At 37.5% G+C, this 27,388-nt stretch overlaps 5 protein-coding genes across 7 annotated transcripts; all 5 read right to left on the reverse strand.

Annotated features, from left to right (window-relative positions):
• Window positions 1-2,662: 2,662 nt before the first annotated feature.
• LOC141614726 (protein FAR1-RELATED SEQUENCE 7-like) lies at window positions 2,663-3,346 on the reverse strand. Its single transcript, XM_074433472.1, has one exon. It carries the CDS (start codon window positions 3,344-3,346, stop codon window positions 2,663-2,665), a length of 684 nt encoding a protein of 227 aa, XP_074289573.1.
• A 953-nt stretch (window positions 3,347-4,299) lies between these two features.
• LOC141614727 (protein FAR1-RELATED SEQUENCE 5-like) lies at window positions 4,300-6,004 on the reverse strand. The gene is made up of 2 exons (XM_074433473.1): window positions 5,863-6,004; window positions 4,300-5,138 (listed from the first exon to the last, which is right to left on the reverse strand). Exons 1-2 carry the CDS (start codon window positions 6,002-6,004, stop codon window positions 4,300-4,302), a joined length of 981 nt encoding a protein of 326 aa, XP_074289574.1.
• A 7,391-nt stretch (window positions 6,005-13,395) lies between these two features.
• Window positions 13,396-15,964, reverse strand: LOC141614728 (protein FAR1-RELATED SEQUENCE 5-like). Its single transcript, XM_074433474.1, has 4 exons — window positions 15,823-15,964; window positions 15,115-15,166; window positions 14,164-15,030; window positions 13,396-13,471 (listed from the first exon to the last, which is right to left on the reverse strand). Exons 1-4 carry the CDS (start codon window positions 15,962-15,964, stop codon window positions 13,396-13,398), a joined length of 1,137 nt encoding a protein of 378 aa, XP_074289575.1.
• A 3,312-nt stretch (window positions 15,965-19,276) lies between these two features.
• Window positions 19,277-25,248, reverse strand: LOC141612397 (uncharacterized). Of its 3 annotated transcripts, XM_074431158.1 has the most exons (7): window positions 24,982-25,248; window positions 24,631-24,733; window positions 23,842-23,877; window positions 23,268-23,319; window positions 21,618-21,678; window positions 20,165-20,220; window positions 19,277-19,622 (listed from the first exon to the last, which is right to left on the reverse strand). In XM_074431158.1, the coding sequence occupies exons 1-7, from the start codon at window positions 25,089-25,091 to the stop codon at window positions 19,612-19,614; spliced, it is 429 nt and encodes a 142-aa protein (XP_074287259.1). In that variant the 5' UTR covers window positions 25,092-25,248; the 3' UTR covers window positions 19,277-19,611. The 3 variants fall into 3 exon arrangements, 1 of the variants encoding a protein (XP_074287259.1); XR_012529080.1 differs by lacking the exons at window positions 23,842-23,877; window positions 24,631-24,733; window positions 24,982-25,248 and adding exons at window positions 22,075-22,177; window positions 23,645-23,835 and having other exon boundaries at window positions 20,165-21,678; XR_012529081.1 differs by lacking the exons at window positions 23,268-23,319; window positions 23,842-23,877; window positions 24,631-24,733; window positions 24,982-25,248 and adding an exon at window positions 22,075-23,261 and having other exon boundaries at window positions 20,165-21,678.
• A 67-nt stretch (window positions 25,249-25,315) lies between these two features.
• On the reverse strand, window positions 25,316-27,242 carry LOC141612395 (uncharacterized). Its single transcript, XM_074431157.1, has 6 exons — window positions 27,097-27,242; window positions 26,903-26,975; window positions 26,697-26,807; window positions 26,139-26,265; window positions 25,822-26,029; window positions 25,316-25,711 (listed from the first exon to the last, which is right to left on the reverse strand). The coding sequence occupies exons 2-6, from the start codon at window positions 26,965-26,967 to the stop codon at window positions 25,581-25,583; spliced, it is 642 nt and encodes a 213-aa protein (XP_074287258.1). The 5' UTR covers window positions 26,968-26,975; window positions 27,097-27,242; the 3' UTR covers window positions 25,316-25,580.
• Between the last annotated feature and the right edge of the window lie 146 nt (window positions 27,243-27,388).

Below are 27,388 nucleotides of genomic sequence, written 5' to 3' on the forward strand. Positions count from 1 at the left end.
ACTAACTCCCTCTCGGGCTCATAATAGGACACTAGCTCTACCCACCAACCCCCCTCTCGGGTTCGAAGGTCGGAATCCCTAACTTAATACCCAACTACCCCAAAAACATGCATTTTTACAAGGTAGCCTAGTATTAGGCTAAGGTCACTAAGCACTCATCGTATTCCGGGTCATCCCACTCCTCCTCTCGGAGGTCGATTTCAAACGCTAGTCTAGAGGTACCCTCCCTTGGTTCTCCCTTTCGGTCTCAACCTAGGTTAGTGATAAGACCAACTTCCGGGTATCCAATTTACAACCTAACCAACTCTCGTTGGTGGACAAGGGTTACAAATTGACACTACCCAAAATCAATCCATAAACCAAATCATTCCTCTAAACTACCCTCACCAATTTCCCCAAACAATTAACCTTTATGAGAATCAATTAATGGAATTACTCATGCCGGGTCAAACCGAGTCCTAGTAGAAGACTAATCACTAATCGTTTTTCTAAAGGCAAGAGAAACAACAAAGATGGATTCTTTGAGCATAATCATGGTGGAAGAATACATTCTACTACTAATCATGCAATAATCCAACACAAATTAGGAAGAAGGATAATTTAATCTAAGAATTGATGAGGATTAAACTAAAAGACACAAACTTTAACTCGAGAAACTCAAAGTTTCAATCTTTTACACAAGGAAAAATCAAAGACTCAATCTTTGAATGCAAACAACAATGATGAACAAAGAAAAGATGAACAAGAGAGATATAAACAACAATCAAACAACAAAGGGTGCAATTCTAACTTAAACAACTAAACAAAACTTAAGAGAAAAACAAAATGTAAACAAATGAAATTAAGAAGAGAAATCATAACAACTCAATAGCAAAGAAAGGAACTTGGATTGAAAATAAGAAAGGAGATGCCTTCAATCTTCTTACAACCCAATTTCTACACTAATAATGGTATAATTATTGAAGAACTTGTTCTAATTAGGGAAAGATTAACAAAGTAATTAACAAGGTTTTGAAACTTGGAAAAGGGAAATAATTAGATCTAGGGTTCTTATTACAAAATGAGAGAGTAAAAGAGACTAATTTCTAATCTAATTTCTAAGGTAATGGTAGTGGAATGTGTAGTGTCTAAGGTTAGATGGTGTCTAATATATATATTCTAATAATAATAATAATAATAATAATAATAATAATAATAATAATAATAATAATAATAATAATAATAATAATAATAATAATAAACACTCTAATCCTCCCCAAAGAAAATCAATCGACACTTACAACCCAATAAGCAAAACAAAAAAGGAAACAAAAAGGAAAAGAAAAGGAAAAAGACGGAGCAGGGGGGGTCTGCCGGCCCGCCGGCCGCCGGCCATGTCACCGGTAGCGAGACCATTGAAGCAAGAGGAAGAATTGATGTTGGATGTTGTGTACCGGTTGACCGGTAGAAGGTCTACCGGTAGAGAGCGCGATTTGTTGATGCGAGACGTTGAAAGAATTGTTGTGTGCCGGTGAGAAGGCTACCGGTGCCTATGCCGGTAGCGAGACATTGAGCAAAAGGATGAGAAATTGATGATGTTTGTGCCGGTGGGGGTAGTCGACTGCCGGTTGACCGGCAGAGGATACAATTGCTTTATATTGACTCGGTTTCGGTCTCGAGTCAAAGATGGCGATATATGATGGTGGTGGTGGCGATTTCAGACCATGGGAATGCGTGGTAGTTCGTTTGTCTTGCATTGATGATGACGGATTAAATGACGATTAATGGTGATGATGGCGTGGATTGCTGGAGCATGGTGGTTGTCGACAATGGCGATGGAGGTGGTTGATGATGGTGGCTGCTGCTGTGTTGATGTCGTGGTGAATTGTTGATGCTGGTGGTGACGATGATGAAGGAGGATGATGGTGGTGAAAGGAGTGTGAAAATGGTGGTTTGCAGGTAAAACGAAAGTGGTGTTTGATTATGGAGGAAAGGTGTAGGTGAGTTAATGGTGAAATGAGACGTGAATGGGTGCGTGGAGATGCTGTGGACAAGATGAATGTCGGGTTTTCACGAGAGAAGCTCTGCAATGGTACTTCCATGGAGGTAGATTGATGTTGATGCTGAGTTGGTTATGATGATGAGATGATGACGCGAAAGCAGGGGAACTTAGTTTGTGATGAAGACGGGTTGACTTTGATAAAGTCAAAGATTGACTTTGTTCTTGCCATCATTTATATCGTCTTAAACTCCGTCTTGCTTTCCCGTCTCACCTTAACATTAAATTAGAATGATATTAATACTAATATTATACAATAATCCCACTAATTATTAATTATAACTAGGATGACTAATTATTATAAATTAGTAATTAAATGAGCTTTTTAGACATTTAAGCACACAAAATCGAGTCGGAATAAGGTATAAATACGGGATAAAATACGACTAAAATACTACTTATCAGTAGTCAGTTAGCCGGCACACGCACCAGCTTTTTGAAGAATTGAAGAAAAAGAACCAAGCAAGAGGTGTCCTATGCCAGCAAGCCGGCAGCCGGTCCACCGGCAGGGAACAACCCCAAGTCAATTCTATACATTTGGAAAAAAGAACTATCTGCCGACAGGAAGGCCGACAGCCGGTTGACCGGCACAGAGGCCTCTGACGCGTGTTGGGCTTCATTTCTCTACCAATTAATGGCCTCATTTGCAGCACTTCGGCGCATATCAGAAGGTAGTAAACGTTTCCAGACATCCGTTTTTGCAAATTTCGTCCACCTCCTGTGGATGCAACTAGCTGGGATCTCCTGCACAGAATGCATGTGCAGGACCCGTATGATGTGATAACATATTATGCCCATTACTTGGTACTTCCTACAAGTGCAAACACACAAGTTGTTCCCGCAATCATAAGTGACATGATGGGAAGACCCCTCGTTGCCAACCGTGTCGACACTATAAATTAAGGTGGTATCTTCATGGGTGATAAGTGCTGCCCGGGTGCCCATTGCAAGTCCAAACTCCTTCTCAAACACACGGAACAGCTCCATAGTGTATATCTGAGATGCATGTTGTAGAAGGTCTACAAGGGGGAACACGGATGTAGGGGCAGCTCTTATAGAGTTGAATTCTTTCCGCTCCTCCTCTACTCTCCACCTCCTCACGGTCGTCTCATATATTCCAAAGAATTCAGTGACTGGTGTTGTTTTTGAAGCTTGGAACCCCATAGCATGATTTGTACTCTCGCTCCTTTGGGAAGAAAGGATACCCGCTGAGAAATACTGATTATTCAATGCAGTGCACCATTTAATTCGTAAACTGTACAATCTATTGAACCATGGGTGGTTCTCAACACCATACTCTGTCGTCATTCTTTGCCATGTCGCTTCAATTCCTTTTCGTTAAATCAACCATTAAGACATTTGTTGAACAAATTCTGGAATGTCCTATCATGCTTTAAATGACCAAAGTGTGAGATGGCGTTCTGTTGGATGTGCCATTGGCATAGCCTATGCCTGCTTTCTGGGTATATCTGTATGGAGACAGAAGAGAAATTTTAGCATTTAGAAGTCATATATTTATGTTTGCGATGTTCAATTGAAGACAGTACTTAACAGATTCATATGGTGACATTTTAATAATTAACACACAAGTTCAACAGTATAATATGATTATATATCTACGAAAAATGTTGCCATTAAATGGGATTACATAAGTGCTTCATATGGTGACATCTTCAACTTAAGTCAAAGAGCTGATTATTAAAATATGTTGTCAATTGTTTGACAATTGTAAACGTAGGTTAAGTGGTCACATATTGAATAATTAACTAGACATAGTCTGTGCCTACTAAGGACAGAAGACAATGTTAGCGTATAGAGGTCTTAAGTTTATAGCTATATTTTTTTTCCCATGTAATTACCTAAGTGCTTCATATGGTGACATCTTTAATTTACCTTAAAAGGTTGATTACTAAAATATGTTGACAGAGTTTGGAAAATTGTTGTCATTTGAGTTTCCATTTGACTTAGTAAAATATGGTGACATATGTTATTGATCTAATAACATAAGATCTTAATATAGTGATTTCTGCAGTTGTGACCTCAGCATTTCCATATGCCTAATTTGTTATCATATTTCGGATTAATGATATGCAAAGTGAAGTGGTCACATAATGGTGGCATGACTCAACATGCGAAACTTAACAGAAGGACATAGAATATACCGCTTCAACTGCATTTGTCATAGCTTTGTCTTGGTCAGTGAAAATGGAGACAGGACGAGCATCCTCACCCATAGCTTCGTTAAACACATTGAACAACCATTAGAATGATTCTTCTTGCTCGTCGGATAGGAAAACACACCCAAACATGACATTGAACCAGTGGTTATTTATACCGACAAATGCACCACAAATCAGATTGTACCTGTTAGTGCGATACGTTGTGTCAAAGATGACAACATCATGATACAATCGGTAGTCCTCCCTCATCATCGAGTCACACCAGAAAAGGTGGTGGAGTCTCCCTTCTTTGTTGAATTCGACTCGGAAGAAAAACCCGGGATCCTCAGCTTGTCTTTTAGTGAGAAGATTAATTAGCGTGGCTGCATCACCGCCCTCGATCGCTTTAATCTTCAGCCTATGAACAAAGTTGATGTGATCCCTCTTGGTGTGTCCGACGAATACATCGCCCCCCGCTACAGCAGCTGCCACTTTGTATTGAACCGAGGGGGCTACAAAGGCTTCAGTCAAGGCCCTTATAGCCTCTTCCTCAGCATCAGTAATTCTCCTCTCCGAGCGGTGGTGTTGTTGCCATTGAGGGGGAGTCAGCTCATGGTTGTGTTTTGTGGCATGTTGCATTACCTCCCACTGCCCGTCCTCATTCACTTGTGTCCTTAAACCGGCTTTGCATTGGCAACGTGTGACTGCAGAATTCCTCAAAGGATTGCCGTTATCGTCTCGCCTATTACCATTTGCATGTACTCCGGCACATGAACATACAAAGTATCTCTCGAATACGGGTGTACCACTTCCGTTCGCTCTACGAGAAGTTGCTTTCTTAATGCTGAAACCAATGGCCTGTGAGTGTTTCCTGAACATCTCATAAATTAATTCCCATTTCTCTGCTTTCATTCCCAATAGGGATTTTGAATAGTCTATACCTGCATAGGTTTACAGGGTCACATTAGGCAATAAAGTGTAAACATTTATAACATAAATAGCAACATCTGCATTTACATATTTATCCAAACTCTAGTTACAGGGTTACATAAGGACGAAAATTAGACACATTTGTTTGACGTACAAAATTTGTTTCCAAGTAAGCTGGTCCAATGTAGTTGACAGGGTGACATTATGTAGGAAAATGCACACATTAAACAGATAAATAACAATATGCATTATTGTTGACAGGGTGACATTAGGACTAACAGTAAAGCCATTAACACCGAAAATGTAAACATCCATTATATTTAAACAACCGTATTATATTTAAACATCCGTTATATCATACACATATGCTGCACCGAAAACCTACAAATAATATTCAAATTAATAAACTGATAGGCTGACATTTGGACCAACAGTACAGACAAAAGACCGATAAATGTAAACATCCATTATATTACAGTAAAATCAAACATATATGGTACGCATCAAAACTATAAGCTAATATTACAGTTCATGATGGTAAAACTTAACAAAAAAAAAACTTTATGCCCACTGAGGATTTGCACATCAATATAATGCAGTACAAATGTCACAAACACATCAATATAATTCAATAACATGTTATTTCCTTGATTTTAAAATGTATTATAGTAACATTAATAATAACAATAATTTGCCCTACCTTCTGAACAGAAAAATGGCGTAAAAAAGGCATACCTCTACCTCTAGTCGTCGTGTTTTCTGTTGAAGGTTGATCAATTATCCCACCATGATTATTATCTGCACATTCCATTGTTGTTGGAACGATTAGGGCACCATCAACTAACATTTCTGTAAAGGTTTGTTCAAGATCCTCCATTTTTTTTGAACTATGAGAATAATAAAGTTGTAAATTTTTACGACATTTTAGTTGTAAATTATAGAGAATAAAAGGAAAATGTAGAAAGAAGATCAGAATTATGAGAATGAAAGCAAATTGTTGTGCAAAATCATGGTGAAATGGAAGTAGGGTTGTGCAGGGGGGGGGGGCAAAGATCTCAGAAGCATTTAATGCAAGATACACTTATTGCAAATTATTGGAATTAAATATGTTAACAAAAGTACAAATTGGCAATAGAATAATCTTTGCAGTACACAAGTCATGCGTCGCCAACAGTGAAGCCGCCCCCTTTTGATGTGCTGTCAGCGCAGGCTTCCATGCAAACGGGTACCACATTGAGTTAAATGGTATGTATTTGACCCGTCTCTTATTTGTGACGGATATCTCCGTCACAAATAAGAATTTGTGATGTTAATATTTGTAACCAACATCCCTAACCAAATTGGTCACATATTAATATAAAAAAGACATCAAATTAACATCACTTTGACACCATTACAAACATGCTACAATCAAATTATAACTGGTCACAAACAAAACTATGCAACATTTCATATATATAGTACATATAGATAGCTTCCAACATTCATGATTAATTTGGTCACATATTTCAATCAGAACACACCCAAAAAGACACCAAATTAACATCACTTTGACACCATTCAAATCATGCTACAATAAAATAAAAAATGGTCACAAATAAGACGGTGCCGCATTATATATAAAGTTCATAGTTATTTGCTTATTGTCACCTAACTACATTATCTACAAAAGTGATGACAAAGATAATCCACCTAAGTTCATAATCAATAGGCAGAAATTGTTCCCATTTAATGCACAATTTGTCACCATCTCAATTAGACTTCATTCACCATACATACAATCTGTCAGATGCCATCATTCTTAACCAATTTGGTCACATTTTACATTCAAAATAAACCCTAAAAAGACACCAAATTCACAAACTTTGACACCATTCCAATAATGCTACAATAAAATGAAAAATGGTGACAAATAAAACGATGCAACATTTCATATAGAGTCCATATTTATTTGGTTATTGTAAATTAATGATATAATAAACCAAAGTGATCACAAAGCAGGTTAATCTACAGATACAAATTGTTCCCAATTAATCCAAAAATTGTCACCATCTCAATTAGACTTCATTCACCATATATACAATCATGTCAGATGGCATCATTCTTAACCAATTTGGTCACATATTACATTCAAAACAAACCCTAAAAAGACACCAAATTCACAAACTTTGACATCATTCAAATAATGCTACAATCAAATGAAAAATGGTGACAAATAAAATGATGCAACATTTCATATACAGTCCATATTTATTTGGTTATTGTAAATTAATGACATAATAAACCAAAGTGATCACAAAGCAGATTAATCAACAGAGACAAATTGTTCCCAATTAATCCAAAAATTGTCACCATCTCAATTAGACTTCATTCACCATATATACAATCATGTCAGATGCCATCATTCTTAACCAATTTGGTCACATTTTACATTCAAAACAAACCCTAAAAAGACACCAAATTCACAAACTTTGATACCATTCAAATAATGCTACAATAAAATGAAAAATGGTGACAAATAAAACGATGCAACATTTCATATACAATCCATATTTATTTGGTTATTGTAAATTAATGACATAATAAACCAAAGTGATCACAAAGCAGGTTAATCAAAAGATACAAATTGTTCCCAATTAATAAAAAAAATGTCACCATCTCAATGAGACTTTATTCACCATATATACAACCATGTCATATGACATCACTCTTAACCAATTTGGTCATATTTCACATTCAAAATAAACCCAAAAAAACACCAAATTCACAAACTTTGACACCATATTTATTTCGTTATTGTAAATTAATGACATAATAAACCAAAGTGATCACAAAGCAGGTTAATCAACAGATACAAATTGTTCCTAATTAATCAAAAAATTGTCACCATCTCAATTAGACTTCAGTCACCATATATACAGTCATGTCATATGCCATCATAAACCACCTAAGTGATAACAAATTTGGTCACATTTTACATTCAAAACAAATCTATCTACATAAACCACCTAAGTGATAACAGAGGTGGTTCATCAACCGACAATAATTTATCCCAAATTATTCAAAAAATTTATCCCAAATACTGTCCCATTTTATAATCAAAACACACAAAAATGGTGTCAATTTATCAAGCTATAAACAATTTATCAACAACACACCAAAAATGAGGTTGAATCACTTACTTTCCCACCACAAGCGAAGAGTCATCCCCCTTCCGCTTCTTGGATCCCTCACCAACTTATGTCTTCCCCTTTACAATCTTCAGTGCCTTCGGCTTTAGCGGACGATCTGTGCACAACATAGATCCATTTGTAACCACTTAAGATTTGTAACATACCAAAAAAAAATGGTCACATAAAATATGACATAGACCATTCACATCATTTACCAGAAAAAGGTTTTAGCACTTCAGATCTAGCACACAAAATGTGCACAACATAGATCCATTTGTAACCACTTCAGATTTGTAATATACACCAAAAAAATGGTCACATAAAATATGTCATAGACCATTCAACTCATTTACTAGAAAAAGGTTTTATCTTTAGTGACCTCAGTTGGCTTTGACACCGCCTTCTTCTTCAGCGCGCTTTTCCCAACCGTTACCGCCATATTGACAGCGACATTGACACGATCTTTTCATGGCGAAAGAAAATATTATTAAGATGCCAACAAATTACTGAAAAATGTGAATACAAAATTATAAACCATAAACTTGCCTTCGTCATCATCATCCGCCTGTTCATCCTCATCAGCGTCTTCTTCACCCGACTCCTCAATCTCTTCCTCTTCCTCCACAACCTTATCCTTCCCTTTACTATTACCAATGCTGAACGTCACCCTCTTCTTCGTCCCCTTTCTCTGACATGCAAGATCTCCATTCGCATCCTCGTTCACATCCTCTTCTGCCACAACCGCTTTACCTTTTCCCCGCACTTTTGCGGCCACGACTTTCTTTCCTCTGCCTTCTGCCTGGACCTCATTCACTGAACCAAACAACAATAAAATGAACAAACAACATTAATGAACCCTAAGTAGACGATACATCCCAATAATTGAAACCAAAAACCCACTAAGTAGGAATAAGAGAAAATATGATCCAAACCAGTTGAAATTGAAACCATATCAAAAATATGAACGAACCCATACTATTTTAATAAATCAAAAAACATACCATTACCTTCTTCTGCATCATCCACCTTTGGACCTCTAGTAGTTTTCTTATTTGGCCCCCTTCTTGCTGCTTGTTTCGTTGGCATGATAATGATTTTGGTTGATTTGTGGGTATTTTTGGTGGTTATATAATGAGAATATGAAGAGAGAGGATTAAGAGAGAAGAAAGAAAGTTGGGACGATGAATGAAGAGGAGTAAATGTGGAAATAATAATGAATATGATTGGTTTTCAAAATGAAAAAGTGGACGGTTTTTTTGCATTGGGAAGGACGATGCATTAATTAATAATTTATCTCAAAATCTCTTTTCCTTCCCCATGCAAATTCCTGACACAGCCACATATCCCCTCACAACCCGTTTCCACTAAAACACTACTATTCGCCCCGTCTCTTGCTTGTGACGGATAACCCGTCACAAGCAAGACTTATTGTATTAACATATGCTTGAACTATGTCGTAGGAAAAAGAAGGAGGTGGATGGCCATGCATCACCGAGGCAATTGTTCAATATGATTGCTATTCTAACAGAAGCTCAGAAAAAGGATATCGAGGACATCGGTTTCGGTAGGCTGCTAGAGTTGAAGACGCACGCTTTTTATCATCAGATGGTGGACTGGTTGCTCCAGAAATATGACCCTAGTTCGAGGATGTTCTTGTTTAACCGCCATGTCCAATTTGTTCTAACCAAATATGATGTCTACGACGCCTTCATGCTACCGTGTACTGACAAAACTATAGAACCGAGGACCGATCAGGAATTGGCACAGATTTGGCGTGAAAGTTTCAAGGTCACAAAGAAAGATGAGATATCAATAGAGAGTGTTAGAGTAGCAATGATGGGGCTGCCTGACGGGGGTGCTGATTTTAAGAAAATGTTTGTGGTATTTGCTATGGCGACTTTCCTTGCACCAACGGTGCACAATCGTATCGACTTACGCTTGGTGAAAGCAGTGGAGGATGTGGACTCTATTTCACAGCTGGACTGGTGTTCATTGGTATTGCTACGTCTCAACCGAGCAGTTGCGTCGTGGAGGTCCCACGACACCAAAAATGTAGGAGGTTGTCTCATGTTTCTACAGCTGATGTACTTCCACCGTCTGACTTGGTGGGGGCTCCCAGAACCAACTAGCCTACCGCTTGTTCAGCATTGTACTCTTGAGCGTCTGAAGGAGAGAATGGCCCAGGAAATTGCTGCATACCCGCATCATCGCGGCTTTGGGATTGGTGTTTGGGAGCTGCCCACATATCCAATATCAAGGCACCAAGTGAAGCGCTTGTACCGTCGCAGAAATGTCCAGGACCCTCCGTCCAGATTTCTTCAACTCCCACTACCTGAAGGCATTCCGACTGATGAGGAATTGCAGGCCTCTTATGATGATGTACGCTCTCCTCTTTCATCTTTTTTAATGTTGATGTCTTCAGACAGTATGTTACCAGTGGTTGTAAATGTTGGCAGCTAACATTCTTGAGGTTTGTAATGTTTACGTCTGCAAACATTATGTGACCATCTGCATTGGTTATGTTCACATTATATCATTTCATTTTATGTTTACATTATATCATTTCATTCTATGTTTACATTATATCATTTCTTTTGGTATAGGTGCGAGTCCGCAATTGGATGACAACAAGGAGGAACCTTTCAGTGGTCTCCGTTATGCACAAGAGCCTAATGCATGAGTTGGCAGCCCATGAGGGACTTGCAGACGTGCTTCAGTCAGGGTCTGTGGCAAGTACTGTCGGTGAAGGCGAACAGTCCCAGGGGTCATTTACGCAAGCGTTGGGTTCACCGGGGTTTGTTGCTGCTTGGAATGCGCTTGGCGAAAAGTTGGACGCACTTGTGAATGTGGAGATGGTGGAGGCGCCTTCATTTTCTCTTGGCCTTGATGACATTGGCGTTACTAGTCAGAGAACCGGCCCGACTAACACCCGCAGCAAGGCGAGGAAATCAGCTGCCCCGAAGTAGTAGACGTGTCATGGTTGGATGTTGTTTATGGGCCTAATGTATGGCCTTATTTTGGATAATTAATATGGCCCTGATGGATGGCCTTATTTTGGATATTAGATATGGCCGTAATGTATGGCCTCATTTTGGATGTTAATTATGGCCCTGTTGTACGGCCTTATTTTCGGACATGTTCGGTAGGTTGGCTGAATATTTGTGTTTGTATAGCTATGACTTCTTTGTTTGTTATCCAGTTGTGTTTCCCCTCCCTTATATGGGTGTTTTAAGTTGTCCCATTTCGTATAAAAATAGGAACAAATGTTACCTAAGCAGATGGTTTATACTTAGACCAATTATGTTACCGTGTTCTATTTAGTAACATATGTTCCAAGAATAGTGTCTAAACTATCAAAGGCCAATGTCATATCCTTCCAAGCGCTGAATTATTTAAAAATGTCAAGTGTATACATATAATTATGGTATCATATTGTGCAAAAATAAGGACATCGTTTAACGAGTCATAAAGCAGCCTTTAATTCAACATTGTTTCTTAGAATAAAATTAACTAACTCAAATGGTTTACAGTTTGAAAAATTATGTTACCATGTTATATTTGGTAACATATGTTGGAAGAATAATTCCTATACTTTAAAAGAGTGGCAACCCTAAGCTGTTTATACTTTCAGCAATAATGTTACCAAATATTTATAGTTACATATAGTCCAAGAATGGCTGTTTATACTTTCAGCAATAATGTTACCAAATATTTATAGTTACATATAGTCCAAGAATGGCAACATGCCTTTAAAAAGTGAAAACCTTTAATTTAAGATCTGCTAACAGATTGTACAATAATGGTAACATTAATTCGGTACATCGTTTTCCAAAAAGCAGACCATACTTCCAAACATTACGACATATTTCAAAATGACAAAATATCAGACCATTTTAGATAACCTAACAAATAATACAATAATGGTCACAACAGTGATGTCTTCCACGCCCTATGGCTAAGTGGCAGTAGCTTTGATGCGTTGTGGTTTGCAAAAGGTCAAAATGTTACCATATCAGCGACGTTCACAGGAGATGGGGTATTGGGGTGTATGCGTCCCCATCGTTTGCAGCAGCTTTTTTGGCCTTCTTCTTCTTTCCAAGTCCGCTTTTTTTCCTTGCGCTCCTACCTTTCGTCTTTACATGGATAGGATCAAGAATAGGGCGCTCTTCGGTTGTTTGAGTGTTTGTCTTGGCGTCCACAGAAAGCTTCTGCAGTACCACTATTACTTCAGCATTTGTCGCCTCAAATAACTTCTCCACAATTACCCTTACCTCCATTACCTTCTGGCTCTTTGTTATGAGATTGTGGACATTGGTGAGGGTTGAACGTCGCCAATTAATGGCCTCATTTGCAGCACTTTGGCGCATATCAGAAGGTAGTAAACGTTTCCAGACATCCGTTTTTGCAAATTTCGTCCACCTCCTGTGGATGCAACTAGCTGGGATCTCCTGCACATAATGCATGTGCAGGACCCGTATGATGTGGTAACATATGATGCCCATTACTTGGTACTTCCTACAAGTGCAAACACACAAGTTGTTCCCGCAATTATAAGTGACATGATGGGAAGACCCCTCGTTGCCAACCGTGTCGACACTATAAATTAAGGTGGTATCTTCATGGGTGATAAGTGCGGCCCGGGTGCCCATTGCAAGTCCAAACTCCTTCTCAAACACACGGAACAGCTCCATAGTGTATATCTGAGATGCATGTTGTAGAAGGTCTACAAGGGGGAACACGGATGTAGGGGCAGCTCTTATAGAGTTGAATTCTTTCCGCTCCTCCTCTCCTCTCCACCTCCTCACGGTCGTCTCATATATTCCAAAGAATTCAGTGACTGATGTTGTTTTTGAAGCTTGGAACCCCATAGCATGATTTGTACTCTCGCTCCTTTGGGAAGAAAGGATACCCGCTGAGAAATACTGATTATTCAATGCAGTGCACCATTTAATTCGTAAACTGTACAATCTATTGAACCATGGGTGGTTCTCAACACCATACTCTGTCGTCATTCTTTGCCATGTCGTCAATTCCTTTTCGTTAAAGCAACCATTAAGACATTTGTTGAACAAATTCTGGAATGTCCTATCATGCTTTAAATGACCAAAGTGTGAGATGGCGTTCTGTTGGATGTGCCATTGGCATAGCCTATGCCTGCTTTCTGGGTATATCTGTATGGAGACAGAAGAGAAATGTTAGCATTAGAAGTCATATATTTATGTTTGCGATGTTCAATTGAAGACAAGATTTCAATGATTCATATGGTGACATTTTAATAATTAACACACAAGTTCAACAGTATAATATGATTATATATCTACGAAAAATGTTGCCATTAAATGGGATTACATAAGTGCTTCATATGGTGACATCTTCAACTTAAGTCAAAGAGCTGATTATTAAAATATGTTGTCAATTGTTTGACAATTGTAAACGTAGGTTAAGTGGTCACATATTGAATAATTAACTAGACATAGTCTGTGCCTACTAAGGACAGAAGACAATGTTAGCGTATAGAGGTCTTAAGTTTATAGCTATATTTTTTTTCCCATGTAATTACCTAAGTGCTTCATATGGTGACATCTTTAATTTACCTTAAAAGGTTGATTACTAAAATATGTTGACAGAGTTTGGAAAATTGTTGTCATTTGAGTTTCCATTTGACTTAGTAAAATATGGTGACATATGTTATTGATCTAATAACATAAGATCTTAATATAGTGATTTCTGCAGTTGTGACCTCAGCATTTCCATCTGCCTAATTTGTTATCATATTTCGGATTAATGATATACAAAGTGAAGTGGTCACATAATGGTGGCATGACTCAACATGCGAAATTTAACAGAAGGACATAGAATATACCCTTCAACTGCATTTGTCATAGCTTTGTCTTGGTCAGTGAAAATGGAGACAAGACGAGCATCCTCACCCATAGCTTCATTAAACACATTGAACAACCATTGGAATGATTCTTCTTGCTCGTCGGATAGGAAAGCACACCCAAACATGACATTGGACCAGTGGTTATTTATACCGACAAATGCACCACAAATCAGATTGTACCTGTTAGTGCGATACGTTGTGTCAAAGATGACAACATCATGATACAATCGGTAGTCCTCCCTCATCATCGAGTCACACCAGAAAAGGTGGTGGAGTCTCCCTTCTTTGTTGAATTCGACTCCAAAGAAAAACCCGGGATCCTCAGCTTGTCTTTTAGTGAGAAGATTAATTAGCGTGGCTGCATCACCTCCCTCGATCGCTTTAATCTTCAGCCTATGAACAAAGTTGATGTGATCCCTCTTGGTGTGTCCGACGAATACATCGCCCCCCGCTACAGCAGCTGCCACTTTGTATTGAACCGAGGGGGCTACAAAGGCTTCAGTCAAGGCCCTTATAGCCTCTTCCTCAGCATCAGTAATTCTCCTCTCCGAGCGGTGGTGTTGTTGCCATTGAGGGGGAGTCAGCTCATGGTTGTGTTCTGTGGCATGTTGCATTACCTCCCACTGCCCGTCCTCATTCACTTGTGTCCTTAAACCGGCTTTGCATTGGCAACGTGTGACTGCAGAATTCCTCAAAGGATTGCCGTTATCGTCTCGCCTATTACCATTTGCATGTACTCCGGCACATGAACATACAAAGTATCTCTCGAATACGGGTGTACCACTTCCGTTCGCTCTACGAGAAGTTGCTTTCCTAATGCTGAAACCAATGGCCTGTGAGTGTTTCCTGAACATCTCATAAATTAATTCTCATTTCTCTGCTTTCATTCCCAATAGGGATTTTGAATAGTCTGTACCTGCATAGGTTTACAGGGTCACATTAGGCAATAAAGTGTAAACATTTATAACATAAATAGCAACATCTGCATTTACATATTTATCCATACTCTAGTTACAGGGTTACATAAGGACGAAAATTAGACAGATTTGTTTGACGTACAAAATTTGTTTCCAAGTAAGCTGGTCCAATGTAGTTGACAGGGTGACATTATGTAGGAAAATGCACACATTAAACAGATAAATAACAATATGCATTATTGTTGACAGGGTGACATTAGGACTAACAGTAAAGCCATTAACACCGAAAATGTAAACATCCATTATATTTAAACAACCGTATTATATTTAAACATCCGTTATATCATACACATATGCTGCACTGAAAACCTACAAATAATATTCAAATTAATAAACTGACAGGCTGAAATTTGGACCAACAAGATGAGAAAAGACCGATAAATGTAAACATCCATTATATTACAGTAAAATCAAACATATATGGTATGCATCAAAACTATAAGCTAATATTACAGTTCATGATGGTAAAACTTAACAAAAAAAAACTTTATGCCCACTGAGGATTTGCACATCAATATAATGCAATATAAATGTCACAAACACATCAATATAATTCAATAACATGTTATTTCCTTGATTTTAAAATGTATTATAGTAACATTAATAATAACAATAATTTGCCCTACCTTCTGAACAGAAAAATGGCGTAAAAAAGGCATACCTCTACCTCTAGTCGTCGTGTTTTCTGTTGAAGGTTGATCAATTATCCCATCATGATTATTATCTGCACATTCCATTGTTGTTGGAACGATTAGGGCACCATCAACTAACATTTCTGTAAAGGTTTGTTCAAGATCCTCCATTTTTTTTGAACTATGAGATAATAAAGTTGTAAATTTTTACGACATTTTAGTTGTAAATTATAGAGAATAAAAGGAAAATGTAGAAAGAAGATCAGAATTATGAGAATGAAAGCAAATTGTTGTGCAAAATCATGGTGAAATGGAAGTAGGGTTGTGCATGGGGAGCAAAGATCTCAGAAACATTTAATGCAAGATACACTTATTGCAAATTATTGGAATTAAATATGTTAACCAAAGTACAAATTGGCAATAGAATAATCTTTGCAGTACACAAGTCATGCGTCGCCAACAGTGAAGCCGCCCCCTTTTGATGTGCTGTCAGCGCAGGCTTCCATGCAAACGGGTACCACATTGAGTTAAATGGTATGTATTTGACCCGTCTCTTATTTGTGACGGATATCTCCGTCACAAATAAGAATTTGTGAACATTATATTAGATTGTGGTATGATAATCATTAGTAAAATTTACAAATTTATAATCGGATAGTGAAATTTACAACTTAGCAATATGGGATAGTGTAATATAAAAGTTGTACTCCGTCCCAGTTAATAGTTGCTACTGTATTTCTTTTCAAGGATATTTCAATCAATAATTATCTTTTTCTATTTTGGCTAAGTTATTGTGGGTCATCTCCTAAATAAGTGGGATAATATAATTTTTTATGGTTCAAAATAACCCTCTTTTTTTTGTCTTTGTTTCTAAATGAATAAATAACTATTGATGGAGGAGTATGATATTTGTCCGGTTGATATATGCATATAAGAATGTGAAGGTTCTGATTCTTGTGTGATTCTTGTGTGTAATATGGTAGTAAAGTTCTACACAAGTGTTTCTACTTTCTTGTATTCATGTTGAATTGCTAGCTACATGCCTACATGACATAACTACTTAAAAATAAAGGATTGTTCATGTAATATCTTATGAAAGGTTGCACAATTTCCAATTTTATGAAAGTCTAGATGCTATGAAATATGAACCTAGAGATTGATTAGTGGGATGAAATAATAATTTTTCCGTCACAATTATTTATTTATCTTTAATTAAAATATTCTTCATAAAAAAAATCAAACAAATAATTGGAACAAGAGGAGCAATAATCAATTGTTCTTGACTCTCTCAAACCAAATGAAATGCACAAATTCTCATTGAAGACATGACATATCCGTCACAAGTTGAAGACGGATACCATTTTACCTCACAATGTACCCACTTTTTCTCTCTCTGCAACACTATTCATGTGGTCCCCTTTCTCCACTAACCCATTTTGTTACCATTTTATCTCACAAAATATCCGTCACAAATGGTAACCCGTCACAAGAGAGACCAATTGATGAAATGATAGTACTCATGATTGTGTTTAATATCTTGAAATTTGACTGTTTTTTAATATTTGAGTTGTTAAGTTATATGTTTGTGTGATAATGGGGATGTTTTTGAGGGTTTGATCTTTGTGATTTTGTGGGTAAAATTGTCCACAAATTTTCATTTAAAACGGTATTATCTATCTTAAATTTAAGTCGGATGGAGTGCTATGTACTCGATCCGTCTAAATTTTAATGTCGTCTTAATTAAGGAAGACTTAGCAATAGCAAATGAGTTTATATCTCATTTTATTTCTGATTTATGACAACTTAACCATTTTTTTTTTTGTGTTGTTTGAAAAGGGATCAAATAGTCCGTATATGGAATTGTGTTGGCGATGGTGCTGAGTCAGTGAAGATAATTCAGGACGCAACTCAACAACGGCGCGGTAAATATTCGCTTGTTAGGAGTAGGACCATTTAATAAATTGCTAATATAATAGTAGTAGGTCTATTTAATAAAATAAATCTACAATTAGCCTGATACTTATTCAATTTTTTGCTAATATATTTTAAAAAAAATTGCTAATATATTTCAAATACGACCTTACATGACCCTTGAACCATCTTGTGAAAAATTTGCTAATATATTTCAAATACTACACATAAATACCGGATTAAATTTTCCTTCAAAAAGATAAATACTTGATTAAATTTACTTTATGTGTTGTTATTAGTTATTACCATGGATCGGTATGAAAGTATATGACCTTATCTGACGCTTAACAGAACAATCTTCCTCCTTCGTCTTAATTATTTTCTTAGCTTTTATATTTTCTTTTTGATAATCTTTTTTAATCAAAGGTAAACAAAATTAAATGACGTGTGATTTGAAAAATTGCTTTGTAAGCTTAATGACAATTAACAATGTGATTTAAAATTTGTTTTCAGACAAATGTCTTTATGCTGCACTTGGGAAGCACATTGATTACAATCTTAGGATTGCATATTGTAACATTGTGAATGGTGGTCGGGTAAAACTACCTGATTACCAACTAGTTGACTATTTGAGGTGGGAAGATGAGAACAAAGCTGTTTATGGAGATATTAAGAGCATTGAACGCCTTCTAATATATGCAAAATCTAAAGGTGTTCCATTAGCAAATGGTTTAAAAGTCAAAATAGACCATTTTGCTCATTTTCAGCATCCACTGCATCTATGTGTAGATGATATCAGACGTCAACTTGATGATTTTACATTGTTGGCTTCATTTCGGATTCACCGTGATTACTCACCGACTGGAGAGACGCCCTATATGGGTCGGGATGTACAACAATACAGAAAAAGAATACCCGAGACTCATGCTGTCGTCTTGGTTGGAGAATACAAAGATGACTCACTGTTTAATCAAGGTGAGCAGATTGAACCGCTTTGGATCTACCAAAATTCAGATGGCGACAAGCAGAAGAGTTTCCTCGGCAATGGGCTTAATGTGGTTAGGCACAGTTTATTGGAGGAGGTGTGGTGTGCTGAGACTTATTCAACTAGTCTACTGTTGCATGACTATTTCTTGCCCAAGGTCAAGTCATACCGCATATAACCAACCACGGTTCATCGTCTAGTGTCTGTCTTTCTCCGTCGGTTAATGTTGGAACTTTGTCTAATTTAGTATTTCTATCTTTTGTTTTCATATCAAAAACAATCCGGTGTTGCTATACAGTATACACCTTTGAATGATTTTATGTTTTTATGTTGCAAAATTAATGTACTGCTGTTTTTATGTTGAAACTACTGATTTGCAATTGCGACTTGTCTCTCATTTATTCAATTTGCCGACACATGAAACCTATTTACACGAATGACTGCATGAATGTCTATTTATATCTGCCATTTTTCTTGCCTTCCTCTGGATTTTCCGAGACTGCAAGTCTCGATCATAGTCTTGACGTATCTCAACTATCGTCTACATATGTTAAAGTAATTAAACAATGCCACAAATCCTCCAGATGTTAAATTAAAACTGGTCCAAACTCAACCAATACACACTGAATATGAGTTATTAACAGTTCAGGAATTACATTCGACACTTCATAAAAAAAACGATTTGTAATAGAGTCAGTCTCCAGTAAGACCTATGAAGCATTACACAAGTAATTACCGTAATGCTCCAGCATTACACAAGTAATAGAGTCGGTCTCCAGTAAGACCTATGAAGCAAATAAAAGTCATAATGCTCTCTCTGAAATTCACAACATCAAATTAACTTATATGACGCCTTTGAACCTCACTAGACCTACAGTGCTCCCGTTATGCAAGAGGGACATGACAAACTTCCTGCTGTTATTCAGGATTTACCTGCAATTACAACATACGAGTATTGCGGTTAACATTTTGCAAGAGGGGCATGACAAACTCCCGTTATTGCGGTTTGCAGGTTCATCACAATGTGAAAATACCTCCCTCGTAAGCTGTCAACATTTTGGTAACCCAATGAACTCTAAAAGTCTTGCGGTTCAAATCATCAGTGATCTTGTACTAACCATGTGGACACATAAATATGCCTTACTTTTTGTATCACGGCCTAGCTTTCGTCAATATGGCAACATACGTTGATCTTTAAAGCTCACCCAAGACAACCTTAAAACTAAACATCTAAAATAAGTACTCCCTCACTAATAGAAAGTAGACACAGGAAAATAACAAGAAAAGAAGGAAGAGTAAGGGAGAGAAGACAATGTATTCCTCAATTCTGCTACAGAAAGACTAACATCAACTCTAAAAGTTAACGAAACCTGGAGACTTCCATTTACACCCAGGTAACAGTCAAACAACCTCAATCAAGGAGGAAATTCAGTTGCAATCAGGAGTACATATAAAGGGAAGGTGTAGTAGTAAACCTTTCGTATCGATGCCTCTTGTCTGTTCCAGTAATGTTTTTCGCCTGATGCCTAGACTGCAAAGACGAGAAGGTAGAATGAGGAAATATGTCAGCATTCAGTTTAAGCTTGATGTCATCATGTAAGTCAACTGGAGCCGCATTTATGCTTTGGGGCACATGAGATAGCACAGGTAAATACAAAGAGTTAACTTTACAGGAAAAATTACTTCATAAAAGTAAATAGATGGATCTTCCATTATATTCATTCAATCAAATGACTACACAATCTTGTCGAGAAACTAAACTTCTAAACATGCAAATCCCTCGTTTTCTTGCATAATAGAGTATGTCACAACTCACAATAGTGAGCTTCAAGATCGCACATCCCCAGTAAAAAAAACCTACAAACCAAAGAGAAACTAAATCCAGGTTTCAAATGGAAACTTGCTATTTACAACTTCGAAACCAAGAAAAATGCCAACCTCTAATGCTTCGTATACTATCGACCCTATGCCAAGATATGAAAATCAGGCAGGTACTATTATTAATGTTGGAATCACCCCTTTCCACAAACCCAGAATCTTGTAAGCAGAACTGGGATCAACAGCAATTTCAATAGATGATACTAGCATGATCTATTGGGTCGTGTAAAGAACTTAAGAAGATGTATCGATCATGAATCACATCATCTAAGGAAAGTTGAAAAGGAACCATTCCTCACCCGTATATGCTACAGGCCAGGATGTAGTTCCAATATTTCACATCATTCAAAATCTATGATCTCTGAGTCAGAATGTCCGATTGTTAAAACCATGGGCACAGACAAACTTTAAGTAAGGGTGCAAATTCAGACCTACAGTTGGGGTCGTGTGCAATATTTTATTACATTATCGATTGAAAGATGTACTTGAGCCTACACACATATTATGAAGCATTGATCCGATAATTGTGTAATACCCTTAATCCTTTCAGTCCACTGAAAAGTCCAACCAAAAAAAAGGAAATCGTTAACTGAATAACCATGACTGCGGGGCATGAAGAAAATGTGCTTTGTTACAAGTCCAACACTCGGTTGCAAGTGTGGGACACAAGGCTGTTTGGAGGAAAAGGTTCACGTTTTAAGCCCCCATGAGTCGGGGGCTTGTTTTGACAGTAAGGGGTTGTTTGGTTACCCATTAAATAACACAGGAATTCCAATTCATGTGAATTGCAAAATGGGTAACTTGTTTGGTTACCCCCAATTCACATGAAATAGAATTACCTTGGAACTCTAATTCCTCCATAATGGAGGAAGTTGCTTACCTAGGTCCCCCTAGGTAAGTGGGAATGCCTACATGAATTGCATTTCCTTTATGCAACCAAACAACTTTTCCTAATTCACATGAATTCTAAAATCATGTGATTTATCACTTCCTAGGCAATGCAACTTCCTCCATGCAACCAAACGACACCTAAATATATGTTGGATGAACCTGACTTGGCCTGCAGTGCCCCTGTTGTGCAAGGAGGACATGACAAACTCCCTGGATCTGCCTGCAATTACAGCATATTTTGTAAGCTCTTATTTCATAAACAAGGAATACAGGAAGGCCGAGGTGGATGTATAAATAATAAATCCATGCTACACATGGCAGGGCAATCACGAGGCCAAGACCGTGATATGCGATGTTTTGGGGGAAGGGTAGGAGACAGTTCGAGTAATAATGTGTGGTCAGAAGCGGATTGTGTTGTCGCCGCGTGGACAGACAGGTGAGGAATTGCTGGTAGCAGACCTCGTGACAACGGACAAAACAAAATGGGATACTCACAAGGTGCACTCTTTATTATTGCCTTTTGAACATAAAGGCATACTTGGTATTCGGCTTAGCGCTGACCGTCATGTTTGGTGTTGGGAGTTGGGGCCAGAGAAGATGATATATTGGTACGTACACGGTTCAGTTTCCGTGTCGGGTGGAATCAAATGGTCGATCCGGCTGCGGGTCCATCGGGTTACCAGAACGATAGATGGTTATGCAATAGTATCTGAAGTACCCTGCATAGAACTCTTCTTTTAGCAACTGTGATAATGCTATTGCCACGAAGGACACCATGGCCAAGCGAATGCACAAGGAAGATAGCTCTTGAGTCTTTCCCGGTGTGTCATTACGAGGTGGAGACTTTTCTTCATCTCTTTTGGGGTTGTGTGTACAGAGTAACAAGTTTTAATCACCAAATAAATTACTCAGTGACTTGTGATGCTTCGGAATTCATATATACATGATAATCTAACAAAATCAAAGCAATTGTAGTGGGCAATCGAACACCCATACAAACATGTCATTCAACGATAGTACGCAACCTAGGATGAGAGTAGACCAAATTGAATATATGAACCAAAATTATTTTAATTAATTAACAAAATCTAATAAATGAATCTATTACGAGAAGTGGGAATGAGTCACCAAAAACGGTTATTAATCCTAAGTCAAACTTGTCTAAGACGGACTCGCTGGATGATGCATTTACATGGCATATTGAGTGAATGTTTATAATAAACGGGCGGTGGAACCAAATGCTATGGGTTAGCAGTTGCGCATAAAGCGTCCCTTCACCTAAAGGAAGATGTAACCAAGCTTAGCTACTATCACTAAAATGACGGCTTTTCAAAACACACTGAAATCTGCAAACACACAAGTGATAGATAGCTAGCTAAAATCTTGCAATTAAAATCATCAGTAATTTTGGACACATAGAGATGCCTAACTTTCTGCATCACGGCCTAGCTTTCTTCATAACTTGAGACTATCCTATGTTAAAATATGGCCAACATACGTACAACTTTAAAAACTCACCCAAGAGTCCAAGACAGCCTTACAAGTAAACATCTTAAATAATTACCTCCTCACTACTAGAAAGTAGACACGGGAAAATAAAGAGAAACAAGAGTAAGGCAGAGCAGAATGCATCCTCAATTCTGCTGCAGAAAGGTTAACATGAACTCTACAAATTATCGAAGCCTGGAGACTTCCAGTTATGCCCTTCCACATCTACTTGTAGTCAGGTAAAGGTCAAAATAACCTCATTCAAGGAGGCAATTCAGTTGCAGTCAGGAGTACATACAAAGAGAAGGTGAAGTAGTAAACCTTTCGTATTGATGCCTCTTGTCTGTTTCAGCAAATTCTTTGCCCGAAGCCTCTGCAAAACACGTGAAGGTAGAATGAGGAAATATGTCAGCATTTAGCTTAAGCTTGATGTCATCATGTACGTAGACTGGAGTCGCATTTATGCTTAGGGGCACATGATATAGCATAGGTAAATACAAGTTTTTCCTTTTATTGTACTGTAAAAGTTTACTTCACAGGTAAAATTCCTTTTAAAAGGAAAATAGATGGATCTTCCATGACAATTATATGTTCACTCATTCAAATGACTACAAAATCTTGTCGAAACACTAAAACTTATAAACATGCAAACCCCTCGTTTTTTGCATCATATAAAAACCTCTATAATAAAGATGCACCTGGCCACGGTCTATTAGACACGTAAAATAGCACTCGATAGAAAAGATATATCCAATTGTCCTAAAAGATGTCAAATGCTGCCAATTGGAATACAAATCATTACTGTCTCACCAGATTGTTTAAAAGAAGAAAGAATTTGAAACTTATTTGTCTCTTGGAGGATTACATGAAAACTGAATCTTACAGCGAGCATTACCTTCACGACCAAAAGTGGATATGTCACAATAGAAACCTACAAACCAAAGAGAAAGTAATTCAAAACCAAGACAATGCTATGCAGATTCCCCATTGCTAGTGGTCTTCTTCGTTTCACGCCATTCCCTTATTTTAAGGGGATTTTATACCCCATAAACTGCAGAAAAGATTGTTTATTTGCGAGTACATGAGCACACAATAACACCTTAATAGTAACAATAAATGCTCAGTATACTATCGACCCTAAGCCAAGATATGAAAATCAGGCAGGTACTATTATTAATGTTGGAGTCAGCCTTTGCAAAAGCCGAGAATCTTGTAAGCAGACCTGGGATTGACAGCAATTTCACTAGATGATACTAGCACGGTCTATTGGGTTGTGTAAGGAACTTAAGATGTATCAATCACGAATCACATCATTTAAGGAAAGTTGAAAAGAACTATTCCTCACCAGTCACAGCTACAGGCCAGGGTGTAGTTGCACTATCCAATATTTCACCATCATTCAAAAGTTATGATCTCTATTAGTCAGAAAGTCCGACTGTTAATTAAGTATGGGTGCAACTTCAGACATTAATTCACACCACAATAGTTGTTTTTAGTTTTGTGTGGCTGGTGTTTGTCTTTTCAGAACTAAACGTATCATACTGTCAAATCCAAGTACTTTCACAGAGATTCACTGACTTGGTTGAAACTCGAAACTGGAGCATATCTATATTTAGAACAGATAAGGAAGAGAGTGGTTAAAATAAAAGGATAGGGAGTGAGAAGCAACAGCAAAAAGGCTTACTCCGTATGTGGTGGTAGAAAAACAATGTCTTGTTGCATGCCCAGAGAAATAGACAATCACTGGCGGGCCAAAAAAAAATTGATTGCTGCAGACGCGTCTACTTCTGAAGTGGTCAAAAAAAATACATTAGTGTCATGCTATGGTGACGAGATAATACTATGAACCACATTACACTACTATTACTACTTGCTGATGAGCTGATCAACAAGGATCATTTGTAGTAAAGCTTTTTGTAGCATAATACTATATCATTGAAGCATGATTTAATCATAAACAACATTAGTCGTCCATCAATAAACCCATGTGAGGATCCAGAGGTAATGCAGCCTACAAAGGGGAGTAGTAGTTTACATTATCCAAACAAAGTGTAAGGCACCTTCCACTTGTATATTCAAAGAAAAGGAGCCAATGCCTCCTAAACCCTCCCTCAAACCAAAAGTACTACAAAAACATAGTGACATAAGAAGATGGAAGATCAATGCTGCTGCAAAATCCACTGATGTTGATAGGAATTAACAAGTCAACCACCAAGCAACTAACCAAAAGAAAACAGCCATAGGCGTTACACGTATAAAGAAAGGATCAAAATTTAGAAAATTTCATGCATTGCATGAGAAAGCTAACCATTTATGAGCAGCGACATATCCTTGGCATGATGAGAGCTTCCTCGCACGTGTAAATATGCTAAAATCGTTAAATACTTCCCATACAACCAGAGTTTAAAATGTATCTACGCACAAAAGCAAAGTAATGCCGGCAATTACATAAAAGGCCATTTCTTCCAAATTTATAGCTACTAACAACTTCTAGAGAAGTTTGTGTTAATAAGACCAAATATACCCCTCCATAACTTGGGGAATCTATGTCTACTCTAGAATAACTAGGGTCAGACTACAATGGTGGTGCCTTGCCCTATCCCCTATACTCCGACACCTTTCAATGCTTGCTCCCTAGGAGAATTTCCCTTTACCACGAGGGCGTAATGCGCGTGTCTGATATGGGTAACGGCCTTGACGAAATCCACAAGTCGGATGTTGTAGAGTGTCATCTTCACACATCTCGCATGGTGAAGTTGTTTTACCTGCAAAAGATTAATAATAATTTACTTGCATTACAAAACAATTATTGAAAACCAATGGTTGTTACATAGTTTTAGAATTGTTTGCTAATAACATTATAAACATTTCTCACCCTCCAAGGGACGACAGGCAGTGACCAAAAACTTTGTAGTTTTAGTTTTCTGCTTATATTTGGCAATCTTCAACTCAGCAAAAAAGAGTTTGGTGGATGAAGCACCGGAACCCTCAATCTTAACCTTAAAATTGCAATGAAACCAAAGTCCACTAGCCCACAAACGACCAATGCTCGTACCGGCATCAACCAGCTCATAATTGACTTTCTGTCAATCAAAAGATACAACTTAGAAATTACTAAACATTACAGGCTCGTCTTAATGACTTGCTTGCTTATAAGAATGGAAACGCTTAAGAAATTTTACGATAACATACATGTTTAGTGTTGTAGTAGGCCAATGCTACTTTAGCGGTTTCAATATCTTGCGCTGACTGGCCTGCTTTGTCTGCATCGGAAGGGGGTAATCTCTTTGGTGGGGAAGAGCATGTGTAAGCCGAAAGCCTAAATTCAAATAATCATTACATTTAGGGAAAATCAGCACCACTAGCATTATCTAAACTGTAAACTACTCAACAATACAAAATTGACAATTTAATTTATTTACTCCCTTTTATCCCGGTCATTTGTTGTCTTTTTCCATATTGGGGTGTCTCAGTGAGTTGTTGTCCTTTCTATTTTAAGAATGAACTCGATGAACAATTTGATTATTCACACTCAATTTGTTCCACTTGACATTTAGTAATTGACCCCTTCCTCTTTCCTTGGTCTTTGTGCCAAAACCAAAGGACAACAATTGACCGGGACGGGGAAAGTATTTTTTTGGGTGTTGACCAATGACAAGAGTATCCCTACCAGTTTCCAAAACATATAGTCCCTCCGTTGCAATCGATTTATTTTAATCAAAGGTAAACAAAGATGTAGTAGTAGATTACCCAGAATTCTGACAAACTTGACAAGGACCTCGAGTAATTTCTTCCTCAACAAGAACCCCATTCTCTACAAATAGCTTAGTATTATGATCAGTGTAATGAACATCCAAAACCCTATCAATTTTCCAACAAACATACAAATAAGAGTAATACTAATAATAAATAAATTTAATAATGACGATAACGATAGCAATAACTTTGATTAATACCGGCGATTATCGTCGCCAAAGGTGGTGTTACGATTGTCCTTAACTGTTTCCGCTTCCGTTGCCATTGTTTTACCTTCAGTAAAATTAATTAAACAAAAAAAAAAAAAAATGCAAAATCGAAAATTTCTCAAGAAACCGGAATTAATTGAACATAATTATGTACTGTAATAGCTGCAAAAGATGAGAATACTAACCCTAATTTCTTCAAGGATTAAATGGCGCCAAATTCGTGACAGTTGATTACTTGTGTGATTGTGTTCCAATCAATTCTGACGAAGAATGCGTGAGGGCCTTATGTTTCCCTCGTGCGACTATTTTTTTTGGGGCACACGTGTTGTTGCACTATTTTCAATTAAGCGCTTGGTTTGATTAAGGATAAAACGGGATTGAATAGGAAAGTGTTATGTAAGGTGATATGTTTTTTCATGTTTAGTATGATAGTAATTATTTTCTGAATTTATTACTCTTATGAAAGGGTAGTACATT

The sequence above is a fragment of the Silene latifolia genome, chromosome 11 (assembly GCF_048544455.1).
Source record: "Silene latifolia isolate original U9 population chromosome 11, ASM4854445v1, whole genome shotgun sequence".
NCBI lineage: Eukaryota > Viridiplantae > Streptophyta > Magnoliopsida > Caryophyllales > Caryophyllaceae > Silene > Silene latifolia.